The sequence below is a fragment of the Cibotium barometz genome, chromosome 58 (genome assembly GCF_041138505.1).
Source record: "Cibotium barometz isolate CiBa-2024 chromosome 58, ASM4113850v1, whole genome shotgun sequence".
In the NCBI taxonomy this organism is placed as follows: Eukaryota; Viridiplantae; Streptophyta; class Polypodiopsida; order Cyatheales; family Cibotiaceae; genus Cibotium; species Cibotium barometz.
In genome coordinates, this window is record NC_141103.1 from 39,257,928 (window position 1) to 39,274,308 (window position 16,381).

Sequence of the window (16,381 nt, forward strand, 5' to 3'; positions counted from 1 at the left end):
GCAATGCCTTGCATGTTGGCTTGCATCAAATTCACGTTTGCAAGGCTGACCACATTAAAGTGGTGGTCACAAAAGCTACACGCCCAATGTCAAGTATTTCTCTTATGCCTTTGACATAGCGCACATAGAGGGCATCGTTTGCGAGCGTCATTAGTCAACCTTCAGCTTTCAGATTTACTCTTCCTTTTATTGTGCACACTGCCTGTCACATGCACTCTGCACTGTAGTGCATGGTGACAAAATGGCTCATCATCAGTGCATCCTTATACAATAGTAGGACCCTTTAGGATATGATATTGTCGTATGCTGTTGCCCCATTGTAAGCCCGAGTCCGGGATATGTCAGGCACGAGCTATGTAGATTATTCCTCAGCCTTAGAGTGTTAGTCAGTCAGTCAGTCAGTCAGTCAAGTCCCTTAACCCACTTGAAGAGAATTATTCATGCATGTAGAAGTCAGTAGAAGCCTTAGGGTTTGCATTAGAAAGCATTATGCATTTGCATAGCATTCATCTCATTTGCATGTGAACCCTTGCATAAGCCTTGAATAAGGATTATACCACTTATCCATTGCTATCATCCAGTTGGCAGTATTTAATGCCAAGTCAACCAGCTTATTATTATTAAAATCAGCATTATCCTCATTATTACCATGAATAAAAGTGTAGCAACAGTCGGCCAGCTCTGTGGCCAGCCGACCAGCCACCTACCTCCATATAAATAGCATGCGATTGTTTCCATCATTCATTCATCATCGATTCAGTATTCAGCACATCAAGCATCATTGTTTTGCAGCATGCAAGCATCCAGCCTTCAGCAAAACACATCATCATCAGCATAAGGAAGAAGCGCTTCAGTCCATTTGCGTTTCTCAGCCCTATAGCAGATTTTAGTTTCATATACTTCATCGTTTTCTCCATCCTTCAGGGTGAAGGTAAACGCAGCATATTCAGTCATTCCCCTTGCATATTCACAGCCTAGAACAATCCCAATTCAGCCCCTTTCTCAGCCACAGTTTGTAGCCTTCCTAAGCGCCTTGGAAGAGTGCATTGGCTTCGAGATTGGACATCATTGGTGCTTCTACAGCAGTGCATAGTCAGCCCGACTCTTGGTCTTCCAAAGGTCTTGCGTTTGGCTTATCTACAGTCCAAAGTCAGTCATTCTCTTCAAAGTAACAAAGCAAATACTCCTAGCAATAGGAGGGTGTAATATGCGGAAGCTTCGGAGAAAGATCGGTGACTTCAAAACTCAGAATTCAGCACTCTTTTCGCGACGGAAATTAACGCACAAACTTGAAAGGAGAAGTGCAGAAAATAGAGAGAGATAGAGAGAGATGGAGAGGACACAGTATTGGGTCCCAGTTACCCTCTGTAGGGCCCCCACCATGGATGGTGTATTTGCTTTATTAGAATGATGAGAAAACTGAAAGAAAATACAGCAATCTTGGACCTTTTCTTGGCTGGGAATACCCTGCCCTTGACCTGAATCCTTCACCCCTTTGCGTTAGCAAGCCCTTGGTTGTCTTGGCCCCTTGGTTTGCTTGAGCACTTGGTGAAAAATGAGATGAATCATTGGGATTATGGCCTCCACTATTTATACTTCTCTTCAAGAGCAGTCGGCCAGCTGATAAATAGGCAGCCAGCACCAATGTCCCACGACTTGTGAAAATTCAGCAATAAATGCTGAATTAAATCCCAAAAAATGCTGCCTTTTTTCCCTAACAAGCTGAAAGTGATGCGCCTGCTTCTGATTGGCTGGACACAGCTTTTGTCCACAATCCCAGGGCTAGGCAGCCTGTATGGGCTGCCCCATACATGCCCTTCAGCCATATAAAGGCTGTAAACTCCTGGAATTTGCCTTATCTGTGCCCTAGGGTTGTCCTACAGCCCCTCCATGGCTGGTGGGTTCAGCCTGGGCCTTCCTGGCCCTCATGGGGGTGGTTCTACACCATTTCCATGCCCCCACTCAGACCCGGGGTAGCCCTATGGGCTGGCTCCTTGTCCTAACCACTATCTACTCAGTGATTTGGCATCCGGTACCATACTAGATACACAGAACCACTGTCATCATTCTAGAGGGAGACTCACAGCGCGGACTGGCAGTGTTTCATGTGCAGGACAGTACACATCTGACCTTGGACTCATGTGCAGGACAATGCACACCTGACCTCGGACGACTGAGATGGATCCCTGGCTAACTCGTCCCGGACTGGGCTCACATGGGACCAGTTCACCATCCCAGGTCTTGCACCTTCTATATAGAAATGTCTACGTGGCATCCAAGTGCGGGATGCACGTGACATCCCCTTCTGCTTAGCTTGACGAAAGCTGCATAGCCTCCAAATAATCCGTCAATAACGCCGGATAGTCTTCGAAGAACTCTTTGTCGAGCCATACCGCTTCATGGGTTTCCTCAGTCCTGAAACTTCGTGAGGAACTGTCGTAGTCTTCGGCCTGAGCCATGCTTGAAACGGTGCAGAAGGATCTGTTCTGGAACCATTACTTCTGCTTCATCCACAATGTCTGGTTCCACTTCGTCTTTGACCTCTGAAGGGGGTGGACCTGCATATGGCTTTAACCAACTGACATGAAATACATTGTGCATAGTCCAACTCGGAGGTAGCTTTAACTGCATAGACACCTCATTAATCTTTTTCCGGATGGGAAATGGTCCGAAGCTTCTGAAAGACAACTTTGGGCATCGCTTGTCCACCTGTTTCAGTCTTTGCTTCATAATCCGAAGATAAACCCAATCTCCTTCCGATAACTTCATATCCCTTCGGTCTTTATTGGCCTGTCGAGTGTAGGCCTCTTGCGCTTTAGCCAATCTGTCCTTTACTGACTCTAAAATCTCCTGGTAAGACTCCGTCACTCTGTTCGCCTCCGGTACTGAAGACGAAGTCCTGGTTAACGACGACTAGAAAGGTCTTCCAAACGTTGCCTCATATGGAGTCCTGCCAATAGCTGAAGAAAAAGAGTCATTCAAAACAGCTTGAACTAAAGACAAAAACGATTCCCACTTACCTTGCTGATCGTGGACATAACATTTCAGCACATCAAAGGCCAACTGGTTGTATATCTCTGTCTGGCCATCCGTCTGTGGGTGGAAAGCACTGGAAAAATTCAACTTAGTACCAAAATTATCAAACAATGCCCTCCAAAAATGAGTGGTAAACTTGGCATCTCGGTCTGACACTATGGTCCTAGGAATCCCGCCAATTGGGTACCAATGCCGAATGAACAACTGGGCAACATCCTCGGCGGTTACATTGGCCCTGCAAGAAATAAGCATAACAAATTTGCTAAACCTATCAACAATAGTTAAGCACTGCGTATTACGCTTACTCGAACTGGGAGGCAGATTTGTGACAAAGTCCATTGAAATGTCCCGGAAAGGACCCTCAGGAATTGGCAAGGGCTGTAACAACCCTATCTTCTTTCCACGAGGAGCTTTCACCTTTTGACAAATGTCACAGCGTTGTACATATGTAAACACATCACGCCTCATCTTTGGCCAATAGTATTGCCGTTCTAATTTCTCTAGAGTCGAATTCATGCCCCTATGACCACCTGTAATGGCGTCAAGGGCATCATGGAGAAGAGCTGCCCTGAATGACTTCATGACACATAGTCGGCCTTTGTAGAAAAGCCAACCATCGCGTATCAGAAAATGGCATGGTCCTGTGGCATCCAATGCATGTTCCCACTGAGTACCGAATTCCTTGGAATCCGCGTACGTGTGCTTCATGTCCTCGAGTCCTGTACCAACAAGGTTAAGTCTAGTGGTCTGAATCGTAGACACTTGTCCCTTCCTGCTCAAAGTATCGGCCACTGGATTGGCCTTTCCTGGAAGGTACTCAATCATACCACCGAACTGCTAGAATATCTGACTCCAGCGGTGTTGTCGATCACTCCACTGTGCACTTGGCATCGTCTGAATCCAGCGCAATGCCTGATGGTCAGTGCGAACCTCGAAGTCACGGCCATATAGGAAATGTTTCCAATGTTTCAAGGCCTGTATTACTGCTAGGAGTTCACGATCTTAGACTGAGTACTTCTTCTCAGCGGGCAGTAACTTACGAGACATGTAAGCTACTGGATGACCATTCTGTTGCAATACGTCTCCAATTGCGATGTTACTCGCATCGGTGATCACTTGAAATGGTTCGTCCCACGAGGCAAGTGCTAAACAAGGTGCTTCTGATAAAGCCACCTTGAGGTTCTGGAATGCCTCCAACACTCGTGGAGTCATTCGAATCTTTTGCCTTCTTGTTTTCACTCCCTTCAGCAGATCGGTGAGATCTGCCAAGAGGTCAAAAAACTTGTCGATGTGGGTGGAATATGCCTGGCATATACCCACAAATGATCTAATGTCATAGGCTGTCTGAACTTCCTAGTTGACAATCTCGGCCACTTTAGCCGGATCAAGTCGAATGCCTTCAGCACTAATTATATATCCCAAGTAATGCACTTGGAACAGATAAAATTCTGACTTCTTTTCATTGACGTAGAGCTCGTTTCTTTCTAGCAACTTAAGGACTTTCTCCACATCAATGTCATGCTGCTCAACTGTAGCTGAAAATATGAGTATGTCGTCCAGAAATATGAACACACACTTTCCAATCAAATCCCGGAAAATACGCATCATCATGCGGTTAAATGTAGCTGGGGCGTTCGTCAAACCAAATGGCATGACTACAAATTCATAGTGGGCCCGTTTTGTACGGAAGGCTGTCTTGGGGTTGTCCCCCTCCACAATCCGCACCTGGTGGTACGCACTCTTTAAATCCAATTTTGAGAACACCTTTCAGCCTCTCGAGAATATAATCAATTCGAGGCATCGGGAATCTGCTCTTGATAGTCAGCTTGTTGAGTGCACGATAATCGACACACAAACGGGAAGACCCATCCTTTTTCTTGACAAATAAGATCGGTGCTGCAAATGGCGACACGTTGGGGCGGATGAAGCCAGCTTGCAACAATTCTTGGAGTTGGCGGTCCAACTCCGATTCCATTGCCTTGGAAAGGCGATACGGAAACTTGCTCGAGGGTTCCGAGCCTAGGAGGAGGTCGATCTTGTGATCCTCCGGTCCGGACGGGGGGAGCTGGGGAGGGAGGCTATCCCGAAGAAAAATTTTCTAGAACTTTTCATGGAGAACCGAGTACTTCTCGGAAGCACTTGCCACCGTCTGGCCTGTCTGGATGTAAATCATCGCACACTGTGTGCCTTTCCGGGCTGCTCGCTTAGCCTGCAAGTGGCTTATGAGCGGAAAGTTCGGAATACCTGGCTCACACTTAATGGTCACCGGGGTCTTTGACACATTCCGATTGATCTGGAACGTGTGCGTGTCCCACTTGACGTCAGGAAGAAACTTGTGAAACCACTGGATACCCAAGATTATGTTTGCTCCTACAAGAGGGGCAACCATAAAGTCACGCACAAACTCTATGCCTTGAATCACTAACTTAGCACCTAGAGCTTCATACTTGACGCTCGTTGTCATACTTGTGCTAAAACCCTCAACCTGTTTGTCCACCGGGGTCAGCTCGAAACGGGCACGCCTAGCGGCCTGTTCCGTGACCACATCCTCCGTGCTGCCGTTGTCAAACAAGACAACGACCCTCTAGCCACCTATGTAGCCAGAGGACTTGAGCAATTTGTTGCGCTCATACTCCTGGTCATGGGTGCCCTTTTGCTTATCTTCGAGCTCCGGGCTAATAATTGCTCCAACTGAAGCACCGGGGTTTGAAGAACTAGGGTTAGCCGCTGGGGTCTGTGTGGGAGCTGAGCTCACCACGGAAGCTGTGGAGGTGGCGGCGGCCTTTGGAGGCTTCTTCGGACAATCCCGAGAAGTATGTCCTTTTGTATGACAAAAGAAACATCTACCCTCTTTCTTGTATTGAGAAAGCTCCTCAGCACTCAACCTGCCACCTGTCTTGCCTGCCTCCGCTTTTTGGTCTGTAGTAAGCTTAGACGCATTGTTCGAGTTCTTGGAGCCAGAGGCTCCCGGGCTCTGTCCTGGGGAAGACCCCGTCTGGTTCTGGCTTTTGCCCCCCGAGGTGTTAGCCCTGGGAGAAGCCGGCTAGGAAGTCTTGGGCTTGCCACCATTGTGTTTCATTTTTGCACTCTGCGCAAGCGAGAGTGCGTCTTCAAAGGTGGCTGGCCTAAACATACGCACCTCCCATTGGATTTGCGTGTCCAGGCCATACAAAAACTGCCCTTTCTTGTCCGTATTAGATAAGCCTAATTGCAGACATAAGGTCGAAATTTTATTGGCAAACTGAAGGACTGGTTGCGCGTTCTGACGCGCTCCCTTGAACTCGTCTTCGAGTCGCTCAAGGTAGTGGGGCGGTAGAAACCGCTGCTTAAGGTCGCGGACGAACTCGTCCCACACATAAGCTGCCATACCTGCGCTGGTGTGGGCATGAGCCCACTGAGTCCACCAAGGAATGGCCTCACCTTCCAAGTACCAACTGGCTAAGATCACTCTGTCAGTATCTGTTTTCCTCACTGTGGCAAAGTAAGCTTCAAATTGATGTAACCATGAATAAAGAGTTGTGGGATCGAGTTTACCATTATACTTACTGAAATTCATTTTCTCGGGAAAATGATTCGAGGGCGCCGCCGGTGTCAATTTGGCATCCAAAGCTCTGAGGTAACGCTCATTTTCCACATGTTGCATGGCGTCGTCTTCTTGTTGTCGGATCTCCAATGCACGCATCTGCAACTCAAGCAAGGAGCTTGGCTGCGGTTGTGACCCCGCGAGAGGGTCCTTGTGACGAGGATTTGGTATCTGGGATACGGAAGGAGAGGGAGGAGGAGATGGAAAACGCAATGTTGGAGAGCGGGTATGCTCCTCCAGAGCCATGATCCGCGCCTTCTGCTCATCCAACTTGGCTGTCTGTTCTACGAGTGCTCGCATCATCTACTGGAACGTGTCTGTGACACTAGCAGGAAAATGCAATTCCTTTCGGGAACGCAATCTGACCATCCACTATCTGTGTGGGAGACTTCCGGAGGCTTCTGGAGGCTAAAAACCAACCGTCCTTCGAGGGACAAGAGTCACTCCGAAAGGGGTAGTCCACGGGCGTCTAAAAACCAACCACACGAGTGACAAATTTTTTCTGGTTTTCTTTGCTGAATCTTTGTCCTTGAAGTAGGCTCTGATACCACTGTAATATGCGGAAGCTTCGGAGAAAGATCGGTGACTTCAAAACTCAGAATTCAACACTCTTTTCGCGACGGAAATTAACGCACAAACTTGAAAGGAGAAGTGCAGAAAATAGAGAGAGAGAGAGAGAGAGAGAGAGAGAGAGAGAGAGAGGACACAGTATTGGGTCCCAATTACCCTCTGTAGGGCCCCCACCACGGATGGTGTATTTGCTTTATTAGAATGATGAGAAAACTGAAAGAAAATACAGCAATCTTGGACCTTTTCTTGGTTGGGAATACCCTGCCCTTGACCTGAATCCTTCACCCCTTTGCGTTAGCCAAGCCCTTGGCTGTCTTGGCCCCTTGATTTGCTTGAGCACTTGGTGAAAAATGAGATGAATCATTGGGATTATGGCCTCCACTATTTATACTTCTCTTCAGGAGTAGTCGGCCAGCTGATAAACAGGCAGCCAGCACCAATGTCCCACGACTGGTGAAAATTCAGCAATAAATGCTGAATTAAATCCCATAAAATGCTGCCTTTTTTCCCTAACAGGCTGAAAGTGATGCGCCTGCTTCTGATTGGCTGGACACAGCTTTTGTCCACAATCCCAGGGCTAGGCAGCCTGTATGGGCTGCCCCATACATGCCCTTCAGCCATATAAAGGCTGTAAACTCCTGGAATTTGCCTTATCTGTGCCCTAGGGTTGTCCTACAGCCCCTCCATGGCTGGTGGGTTCAGCTTGGGCCTTCCTGGCCCTCATGGGGGTGGTTCTACACCATTCCCATGCCCCCACTCAGACCCGGGGTAGTCCTATGGGCTGGCCCCTTGTCCTAACCACTATCTACTCAGTGATCTGGCATCCGGTACCATACCAGATACACAGAACCACTGTCATCATTCTAGAGGGAGACTCACAGCGCGGACTGGCAGTGTTTCATGTGCAGGACAGTACACATCTGACCTTGGACTCATGTGCAGGACAATGCACACCTGACCTCGGACGACTGAGATGGATCCCTGGCTGACTCGTCCCGGATTGGGCTCACATGGGACCAGTTCACCATCCCAGGTCCTGCACCTTCTGTACAGAAATGTCTACGTGGCATCCAAGTGCGGGATGCACGTGACAGAGGGGGCCCTTTAGTGGGTAATTTGGGACCCTTAAGGTGAGCCTCTAGCAGTAGTGCTCCATCCATCACCCCCCCCTCCCCCCCCCCCCCCCCCTACTAGCTTAGTGCTTTCATACTTTATTTCATGTTCATTTTGTCCTTTTTTTTGTGGACATCCAGAGGACATTGAGAGTTGTACATTGATTTTGTCTCATAGGTCGAGTTCGGCCTCTAGTAGACGTTAATACAGCTTTGTTTCTTTCTTTCATTCTCATATCTCTTAAGTGTGAAGTGATAAAGTGGATTGCTAAAGACTCACGAAACTCAGGATACAGAAGGCGGTGTGAGACTGTGTGACAAGATTCTAAATCTACACATAATTCCGTTGCATGTTACATTGGTATCAGATTCAGCTTGTCCACACAGAATGCATCCTAGCGTGAGAGCATCCTTGGATGGTCAAACTTCGCTCTGGCATGACCACCGACTTCAGAAAAATGTTTACAGAGGAGAGTACACATCAGTAGGAAGACGTCTCCCTCGAAGGAGACCATGCGATAAAGATTTGGTGGGGCAAGGAAGTACAATGCACCCCAAATAACCAAGGTGCAATGAAGAGAACCCAAATATTCACTTTTCCCTAACCCGAACTTGTGCACTCTTGGAATCTAGGTGCTCTACCCTGTCCAAGTAGTCAACGTACACGGGTTCCAAAAAAGTTTTTTTCCTTTTTTTGCAAGTTTCGAAGGCTTTAATGTCAACTGTAGAACACTTGCGCCTATGTGCCAGGGTTTTCCAAAGATAGAAAGAAGAGTCTGGAGGAATCACACATATAGCACACACGAGAGTCCAAACTACTGCCTTGATTATGTACAAGAAACAAGTAATAACAACTGAACTTCAAGTACAAGATGTGGCTTAGAATGAAGACGTCAAATCATAGCCATGTGACCAACTATACACTCTTGGCTAGCATTCCGCCTACATAGAAACGTTTTGTGAAGTCCAACACTCAGGAAAGCAGATGAATATGACGATTTGGCTACCCATGTATATATATTTATGCACCGATGCTCCTAGTCGGGAGTAGTATTGCTGTTAGCTAGCGGTACGCGACTGCCATGCTATCAAATGCCACGTCCTCAGTGCCACATCCTCAGTGCCATATGTCACCTGCGCTGTCCAACTATGCCCATTGATTGCTATTTGATGTCTGGCTCTCCTTGCATACTCGTAGGTGTGTCCCAATATCACCGTTTTTGTAAGTATCGCACATCAAGCTGCGAACATCAGTTGTCACAATGGTGCAGAGCTCATGAAGTATATGCATGTATTGAGTGGGTGGCTAATGCTGTAAAACAATCTTGTTTGTCCTAGTATAAGGAATTTTGGTGTTTTTGATTCCTTGACAGGAACTCTAGCCCATGTTTTCAGTCAGCATGGGTCTTTTTGGAATTGATCCCTTATCTTAGAGTGTATGTGTGTGTCTGTGTTCGTGCTTTGTTGGGAGGTTATAGCCTTGCATAGGTTTTGTAGCTCCTATGAAAAATCTCTCCCAAATTTTTGTCTAACTTATGCAGTCAACAGCCTCTTTTGGGTCTCAAGTGAGGTGTTTAGCTGCATGGTGTTTGATGGTTACGAGTGTACTCTTTTTTGCAGTTGTCTTCGGCAGCAAATGTGGATGAGTGGAGAACAAGGCTGAGCGCATTCATTCGGAATTCCAAGAAACAAGAGATAGTATCCATGGACAGGAAAGATAGGCGGGACTACCGGAGTCTGTCTGTTTTGGCTAAACAACTTGGCCTCCATAGGTAGCACAGAGAGGGCACCTGGACCCGAAGATGCTTTTAATTTTTGGTGCTTTAAAAGAAAACACAAGAAGCATGGGAACAACTTTGTCTGTTGAAAAAGATCTCTGCTGCTAGCTGTGAAATTAATTTTGAAGATTTATTTTTGCAGCCAAATGTATGGCAAAGTTGTAGTCTTCAGTAAGGTGCCATTGGCAAACTACAGAGCCGATTTGGATCAAAAACGGCCTGTGCGAAAGGTAGTTGCTTGTTAGTAGCATTTAAAGTTGGGGTCTGTCTTGCTTTTCACAGTGTTGTGTGGGATCTTTGTTTGGTATCTTTATAACCATCACTTGACCCTCATAGATGCCACTTTCAGGTCTCTATATCACCTGCGATCCACAGGGATGTGGACAGGCTTCTTGGACAACATCTTGATGAAAAGCGTACATCTGTAGACAATGTAACAAAGACCCCTCTATGTGCAGCTGGGGGTTCTGTCCCTAATTTCTCACCAGAGAGGTTTCCTGTATCTGAGCATGTTATGCAGATAAGAAGCAGGAATCTTCAAGAGAAGCAGCATGCTTGGCAGGTTGGTAGAATGCTCTTAATCTTCTATCAACACAAGGTAATTCAAAGTGAGAAGTCTCGTGGCAATAACTGTGGCTTTTGGTTGGATCACCTCAACAGGATTCTCCAGAGGGGCAGAAGATGATGGCATTGCGATCCTCTCTGCCAGCATACAAGCAACGGGAGGCTTTACTCTCAGCGATTTCAAATAATCAGGTATGATGTGTACTGAACATTGTGCTCTATGAAATCAATTTGCGAGTGCACTGACAGCTGTTTACCTTTTAGGTCCTTGTTGTCTCTGGAGAGACGGGGTGTGGTAAGACTACACAGCTGCCACAGTACATCTTGGAATCGGAAATTGAAGCTGGTCGGGGAGGATCCTGCAGTATCATCTGCACACAACCAAGACGGATATCTGCAATGTCAGTTGCAGAGAGAGTAGCTGCAGAGAGAGGAGAGCCATTGGGTGATTCTGTAAGTCAGGATTAGGGAATCTGCAAGTGTGTATTGCAGACATTAAGATTGCTTTTTATAATCTGACATGGATTGGCTTGTCACGGCGTCTTGTTTCAGGTTGGTTACAAAGTGAGGTTGGAGGGCACTAGAGGAAGGGACACCCGTTTACTCTTTTGCACAACAGGGATCTTGCTGAGGAGGTTGTTGGTGGACCCTTCGCTCACAGGAGTGAGCCATGTGATAGTGGATGAGATTCACGAAAGAGGCATGAATGAAGGTGCCTGAAAAGCTCCATCGCTACTTTGTGCTACACGTGGTGACTTGCCTTTCTACATTTGAGTTCCTAGCAATAACAAACAACTCAATTTTGCAGTTTTTTTTCTGCAGATTTTCTACTAATTGTCCTCAAAGATATACTACCTCGCCGTCCAGATCTCAGGCTTGTGTTAATGAGTGCAACTCTGAATGCCGAGTTGTTTTCCAAGTACTTCAATTTGGCTCCTACCTGTCATATACCGGTATGTAAATTTCAAAGCAGTTTTATCTAGGAAGTCTTGGTTTGAATGTTTTTTAATGGTTTGATGCATGTAATGCTATCTACCGACAAAGCTATTTTGAGAACAATTGGCATGGTCTTGGTAAGGTGAGGACAAAGCTCAGAGGATTGAAGCTTAACTTCAATCCCTGCAATTTAACTGGACTTGTGCCTTTACTCGCGATGTGTGTGTGTTTTTAAAACACAGGGCTATTCCCTTTGAAGAAACATACACATTGGGCCTTACGGTTTCTGACCTGTACCTAATGTGCATAACGTGGATCTCACAACCAGTTGTAACCTGCTCAAACGCTGTCAAACATATCTATCAATGAGCTGAGCGGAGGCGGGCTAGACTCCTCGGGGGTGTTGGAATGGTTGTTCGCCAAGGTGATATATTGCCCGGGCCAAGAGATGCCCTTGGGAGCGAGGAAGGTGCCCTTAAGTGGGTCGTTATACGAATCGTATGTGCGCGGAGACGCAAGGGACAGAACCGGTATCTTATTGCTCTTTTGGGGATGCATTTGAGGACTCTGTAAGGTCCCAGGGGTACCAGGACATAGTGACGAAGAGGTGATTAGGTAGCTCACCACCCAGCCATAGCTCCACTCAAGAGCTCCCCTAAGCCCGAGTCTAGACCAACTACTAGCCGTGGTCCGTGTCTCCTCTCCCCAAGTTTCGGTGTCCCATACTATTAGAGCATAACCTTTGCTTCAACTATATTTGTGTTTGGAGTGGAAATAGGGTATACCGTAAATGATGAGCTCACCGTTGAGCTTGACCATTTTTCTTTTCTGACAAGGATGGGTTTGGGGAAAGTTTTATTTGGGTTTTGTGATTGGATCTGTGGTTCCTAGCTATTATCATTATCATGTGCAAGACATGTGCAGGCTAATTCCTGGTAGAATCTGTCACGGCATGCCCCATTGGGCTTACAATGGTATCAGAGCATGATTTTCTTTTGAAGAAACTTTCATGGGGTGACAGAGCCATGTTGAGAAAAGAGGAAAACCGAGGGAAACCAAGGGCCTAAGGAAGGGAACAACTATGAGGTTGATCCAGGACTTCAGGGTGGGAACTAGGGCCGTCCGGCGTCGATCTATTACTCATGAGACCGCGGTCATGTCAACAGTAGAGTACCAATACTTTCAACAGTTCAGACGATTTCTCAGAGATGAAGAATTCCTTCCTTGCTTGGAGAGCCAAGAAGGAACAGGACCATAGAAGGGCTCAAATGTTTGAAGATTTCATCAAGGATCGAGCCACCGAAGCTGAAGAAGTTCAAGTTGGTAAAGCATATCTTTGTACAAAAAGAGTAACCATTGCAAAAGGATCTAGAGCTATCCGGGCTATTTTTAGTGGAGGAAATAGAGAGGCTACTCCTAGGTCTGCTTTCTTAGATACAACTTCGAGACAGGCAAGGGAAAGGAAGGCAAAAGAGTCTACATCAATCGGCAAGATGGACTTCAAGCCAGGAGATAAGAGCGTCAAGTTTGATCCTTTTCATGGAAAGTGGGATACACAAAAAGCATCATCTTTTGTTAAGCAGTTCGTTGCCGCTTTTGGAGGAGATGACTACTCCGAAAAGTCAATGTTTCGCATGGTTAGCATGCATTTGAAGGATGTTGCCTTGAATTGGTGGCTAAAAGCAGTACAAGAAGGGACCGAGCCGAAGACATGGACCGACTTCAAGACTATGTTTAACGAGAAGTTTTTATCCGCAAATTTTGAAGCAAATGTGCAGAAAGAGTGGGATGAGGTAAAACAGAAAGTTGGTGAGAATGTGGCATCTTACCTTTAACAACTTTTCAACAATTTCTTTGAAGTTTACTTCATGTACTCCTATTACACCACTCATGGAAATGTGTAAGTTTGTGAATGGGCTACAAACCAAGCTTATTCAAGGAGTTCATATGGCCGGACCAAAAACTTTGGAGGAAGCTCAAGACAAAGCTTTGCAAGGTGAGGCCTTGTACATGCCTTGGATGGACGTTAAGACAAAGTACGACGATTGGGATCCACCCAACGGAAGAAGTTTAGAGACCGATCCCCATCAAGAGACGAGTATCAAGAGAAGAAGTTGGAACTTGGATATTGGACTTGGTACTAGCCCGGTGAGAGATTCTTGTGGGTCAACCCCATGGTGTGCTCGGCATCAAAGATCTCGTGCCTTGACATCGACTTCGACCTGAATTTCTACATCGACATATTTGTTTGCTTTGTATTCATTGTTGTATTGATCGTGGCCAGTGTGCCGGTGGATTGTTCCTGAGTAAATTCCTGCAAGGGGGCGGGGCTTGTTCCTTGCTTATCCCTTCTCTCTACCTCTCTATATCTTCTCTCTTTATTTATATCACTTGGATACGTGGTAGAATCTGTCACGGCACGCCCCGTTGGGCTTACACCTTTTCCCCTTATGCTTTTTAGGGTTTGCATTTTTTAGGGTTACTGCGTTTTCAGCCTTCCATGAGCATCTGTGCGTACTTCCCCCTTGCGTTTTTTTCTATAGCCCCACCATCTCTGCGCTTTTCTTCTCATGCACGAATTTGTGTTTTCTGATTAGTTGTTCGCCTTCACAAGAGCTGCAGGCTTGTCACCTCCCATATTGCATGCGTTTTTAACCCTCATATCCACACTCATGTGCTGGGTTTTTCACCCCTTGTAGTCGCCTGTTCATGATCTTGCCACGACCATGATCTGTAGGACTGCCATCTCATGCAGCTCATCCAAGATGCAGCCCCTATAGTCACCCTTATAGCTGCGTTTCAAACCTGCTTGTCAGCTCTGCATATGGTGCATTTTTCATATGCTGTGACCACTCCATAATCAACGTTTTGTCTCATGAGGATTACCACATGCAATAACAGCCCATACTGTGAGTGTTTTTTCATGAAAAATCCTATGCTCTAACCAACATACATTCAACATTTTCTCCGTCAAGAGGACCCTCTCCTATGTTCCACAAGATGACCTGAACCTGCAGCTTTATCAGTCCATTCATCAAAGGTCTTGTACAAGAGTTTTGAAGCATGGAGGCATACTTCATCAACATCATCTACAGCATGAGCGCGGTAACTTTCTGAGGGTTCTCTAATAAGAAGTATAATGGATCATAAGCTTTTTGATTGGTTTGCTTCCTTCAAGGAGGCACACATGCAGCACAAATAGGTGCTTCAACTTATGATGCTGAGACCACCACAAGGTTTACCTCCTCTGCTTCTTTTATGAAGCCATGAGATCTTCTGGATTCAGCATTGATGCTAGTCTCAAGGCATATGTGTTCGGCATCGACACTCACTTCTTTGACGAACACATCTAATTCTGGGTACTCAGCCCTGGCCCATGAGCCTAAAAGGATGACCCAAGCATCCATTGCTTGGAAACGTAGCCGAAAAGGGATTCACCGACATATGTTCGAGGGGGGATTCTTCCTCAACTTCTAGATCTTATCTATGTATGAGTCAAGGGTTCTTTGCCTGGCTTGTCTCCCAAAATCTGAGAATTTTGGATGGTTTTTGGAGTTGTTGTAATGCCTTTATGCTATAAAAGGTAAAGGTTTATTCTTATCCCAGTTAGGAGTCGGGAGGGGTGACTAAGCAATAATCTCAGCTTCAGTCATTAGATTGAGGGATAGCATGGTACGGGAGGTGCGCATGGCTAGGTCGCCTCTCTGCAATGATGTCATATGCACTCTGCACTGTAGTGCATGTTTATGTAGTCTCACTCATTTCTTTGGAACATGGATTCTTCCATTATATTGGATTTTTGAGACTGTCTCGTCTCGCCCACTTGATGGGACATGATTATATCTTGAATATATGGCTTGAAGCTTAAAGTTGCAGACAACTTTTAAGAAGTTGGGGAGGATGTCACCAGCCTGGACATTTCCCAGTATGAAAGGAGTCTGGTGGACTCCAGGATGTCTAAATATTTGGAAAGTAAAAGCTTTGGGAATGGGGGATTATCCTAGAATACAAAGGACCACACTCCTAAAATTTAGGAGAGTTGCTATTTTTGGCCCGACTCCGATGGAAATTCTGTACGCGTCATTACATCTGGAATTGAGCAGATACCGAGAGTTGGCAAAGTGCCTATGATAGAATGTCTACCGGTTGGGATATTTTTAGAGATAAAGTTTATGGAAGGACCCATCTCTTAGATTGGGACATGTGGCAAGAAAGTGGACCAAAGTGAGACAAGTGGCCTGACACTTGTTAGAAAGTGGATCAAAGTGAGACAAGTGGCCTCACACTTGTCACTTCAGCTATTGTGTGGCTCTCCACTTGTCATTGTAGCCTTCTCTTGCCATTTTAGCTCATGGGAGACCCAAATCTATAAATTGGAGCCCTCTCTCTTCATTAATGGAGGCTCTCTTGCTGCACATTAGCCTCTACCACCGTTACAGGCTGCCCTTATGATGGCTACTCTCTTTCTCTCTCTCTTGAAGGCCGCCCATGAATAATACCGGCTGTTGGGGACTGTTTTGGAGGCTTCCATCGCGAAGAAATACTGAATGCAAGGGTATTTAATCATTTATTATGATTTCTAGCCATTGCACTTGTTGTACCAGCCTTTGTACTTGCTGTACCAACCATTGTACTGGTTGTACCAGTCCTTGTACTTATTGTACTTGCTGTACTAACCATCGTACCGACTGTACCAGCCACTATACATGCTGTACCAGCTTTTGTACTTGCTGTACCAGCCAATGTACATGCTGTACTAGTCACTGTATATGCTGTACCAGTATCTGTACTTGCTGTACCAA

General features: G+C 46.2%; 1 protein-coding gene across 1 annotated transcript in view; it reads left to right on the plus strand.

Annotated features, from left to right (window-relative positions):
- LOC147606265 (DExH-box ATP-dependent RNA helicase DExH3-like) overlaps window positions 1-16,381 on the plus strand; it is a 50,133-nt gene that overhangs the window by 12,729 nt on the left and 21,023 nt on the right. Inside the window, exons 3-9 of the mRNA XM_086792364.1 lie at window positions 9,922-10,073; window positions 10,222-10,309; window positions 10,429-10,641; window positions 10,740-10,835; window positions 10,908-11,096; window positions 11,196-11,355; window positions 11,466-11,596. Coding sequence (XP_086648490.1) covers window positions 9,922-10,073; window positions 10,222-10,309; window positions 10,429-10,641; window positions 10,740-10,835; window positions 10,908-11,096; window positions 11,196-11,355; window positions 11,466-11,596 — 1,029 coding nt within the window. The remainder of the gene's footprint in view (window positions 1-9,921; window positions 10,074-10,221; window positions 10,310-10,428; window positions 10,642-10,739; window positions 10,836-10,907; window positions 11,097-11,195; window positions 11,356-11,465; window positions 11,597-16,381) is intronic.